This window comes from Apaloderma vittatum, unplaced genomic scaffold, assembly GCF_000703405.1.
Source record: "Apaloderma vittatum isolate BGI_N311 unplaced genomic scaffold, ASM70340v1 scaffold18721, whole genome shotgun sequence".
Lineage (NCBI taxonomy): Eukaryota > Metazoa > Chordata > Aves > Trogoniformes > Trogonidae > Apaloderma > Apaloderma vittatum.
Window position 1 is genome coordinate 1193 of NW_009700961.1, and position 2045 is coordinate 3237.

General features: G+C 41.1%; 1 protein-coding gene across 1 annotated transcript in view; it reads left to right on the top strand.

The window, feature by feature from the left end:
* Window positions 1-329: 329 nt before the first annotated feature.
* The window catches only part of LOC104281102 (ubiquitin-conjugating enzyme E2 D1-like), a gene marked incomplete at its 5' end in the record, with an annotated part of 7145 nt that continues 5429 nt past the window's right edge, over window positions 330-2045 (top strand). Inside the window, 2 exons of the mRNA XM_009878971.1 lie at window positions 330-393; window positions 497-528. Of these exons, the coding sequence (XP_009877273.1) occupies window positions 330-393; window positions 497-528 (96 nt within the window). The remainder of the gene's footprint in view (window positions 394-496; window positions 529-2045) is intronic.

Sequence of the window (2045 nt, forward strand, 5' to 3'; positions counted from 1 at the left end):
AATATTCTTTAGTGTGGCATTTAAAGACTTTGTGTTTGATAAATATGAAATTATGGGTAGACTGCTTATGGAAGAGTGTGTTTCACGCTTATGAACTTGACTATAACTTACATACTTCCAGATATTAAGTTATGGCACATTGTCTTTAGCTTCAGACCTGTCTGGCAAAAAACCCCTTTTCAGTATCAACAGGTATTTGGCGTGTTGCTTTCTTTAAAAATACTACAGGTCTATTTAAAAATAGACCTGCTTGTGGTCTCGCTTTTGAAGTGATGCTGCTGGATGGTGTGTATTTTCATGTTTGTGTCTTTCACTTGTGTTTCTTACAGGAACTAAATGATCTGCAGCGAGACCCACCACCCCACTGTTCCGCTGGACCTGTTGGTGACGACTGTAAGCTCTTCATAGTACATTGTTACATTTCTTAACCTTTTTCAATTAAGAAAACACTTGGAAAAATCTCTGACTGTTTTATGTTTTTTTTTTTTACTTCCAGTATTTCATTGGCAAGCAACAATTATGGGACCTGTAAGTATATAATTCGTGCCCCTTAAAGTAGACCTTGTTTCTCTGTTACCGAAAGATTCATTTGGGTTTCTGTAAACATGGCGGTCAAATTCAGCTGTGCTGTGTATAGATTAAAGATGTACGGTGGGATTGTTATTTTCTAGTAGCCTGCTACTAGTTTCTTTCTGCAACTGTTCAAAAATCTGTCCTCTTCATGAGGTTAGGAGTGCTTAATCAGTCACCTACAATGTGTGGATTGATGGTGTGAGCTTTAAAGTGAAAAGTTTGCTTTTCAGAGATGTTCATTTCAATTCTGGAAGATTCATCCATCTGAAAGGAGGAAGAGTGGTTGTGATCCGATGTTCAAGTTGGTAACTGTAAACAAGAGTGAAGTTGCACAGGGTGATTTTGTGGATTTTAGGTGGAACTTATTTGCTGGCTGTGATGCGACTCTGGCAAAACCAGATGGCTTTTGTGAACTGTAGGCCAGCAACTGCGGCTACGTTGGGTTTCTGCCTGAGAAAGGCCTGCTTTCCTTCTGTGCAGGGAGACCTCCAAAAGACCGCTTTTATGACTCTTGTCAAGGAGAAGACGTAAGAAATGACAATAAAGCTTAAGAACAGAAAGTTTTAAAGGAAAACTGAAAAGGTTTTAGCAAAAAGAAGAAAGACTGTGACCTGAGGGAAGGGGTGTTTCCTAGTGTCATGGGGAGGAGTTTGTATTCCTCATGGTTTCCTTTTGGATATACTAATTTGAAGAGTTGCGTTCGGACGGTGAGCTGAGGCTTTGTGCAAATTGAAAGTCCGGGACAATGCTTAATCCGTTAAGATGCAGCATCCCATGGTGGAGAAAAGTGTCCTCTTTGAGAGCCTTCCTGTGTTTTTGGCACAGCTGCTCTGAAGCAGTGAAAGAGCAGTTACTGGTTTGCCAGTGATAGGCCGCAGTCTGGCGTTCCAAGGGCCCAGCAGCAACTGGAACCATCTGTAGCAGACCATGCTGTTGTCATTTTTCATTAACAGCTGTGTTTTCACATACAAAGACTCTGACCGCTGCTCCTCTGTGCTACTTAAAGGTAAATGACAAAACAGCAAAGAAATTAAGAGTTACCAAAAGCTTGTGTGCGATTGCTGCCAGTAATGTATCTGTCCTGAATGACTCTGACGACCCGAGTAAGGGAAATGGTAGCCCATAAATCCTGACTTCAATGCTGTTTTTTCTTTCAGCTTGCAATTCACCTGTCATATTCTATAGTGGGAAATACTCTTCTCGTTGCTTCAGCTTCCTCAGATTTCTCTAGTTAAGGATAAGAATGAGCATCTCTGACGACCTTTCTCAGCCACATCTGCTGAGATAAAAGGAACGCCATCAGGATATTAATCTTTTATCTTGGTAACATAAGGAGATAAGGATTCGTGTCCTGTCTATTTCCTGCTGGCCTCAGGGAAGTGTTACCTTCAGAATTCACTTCTGTGTGTTACATTAGGGTAACCTCTTCTCCTGTCTACAGAAAACACAGTATGATTTCACTGTGCCTTCCT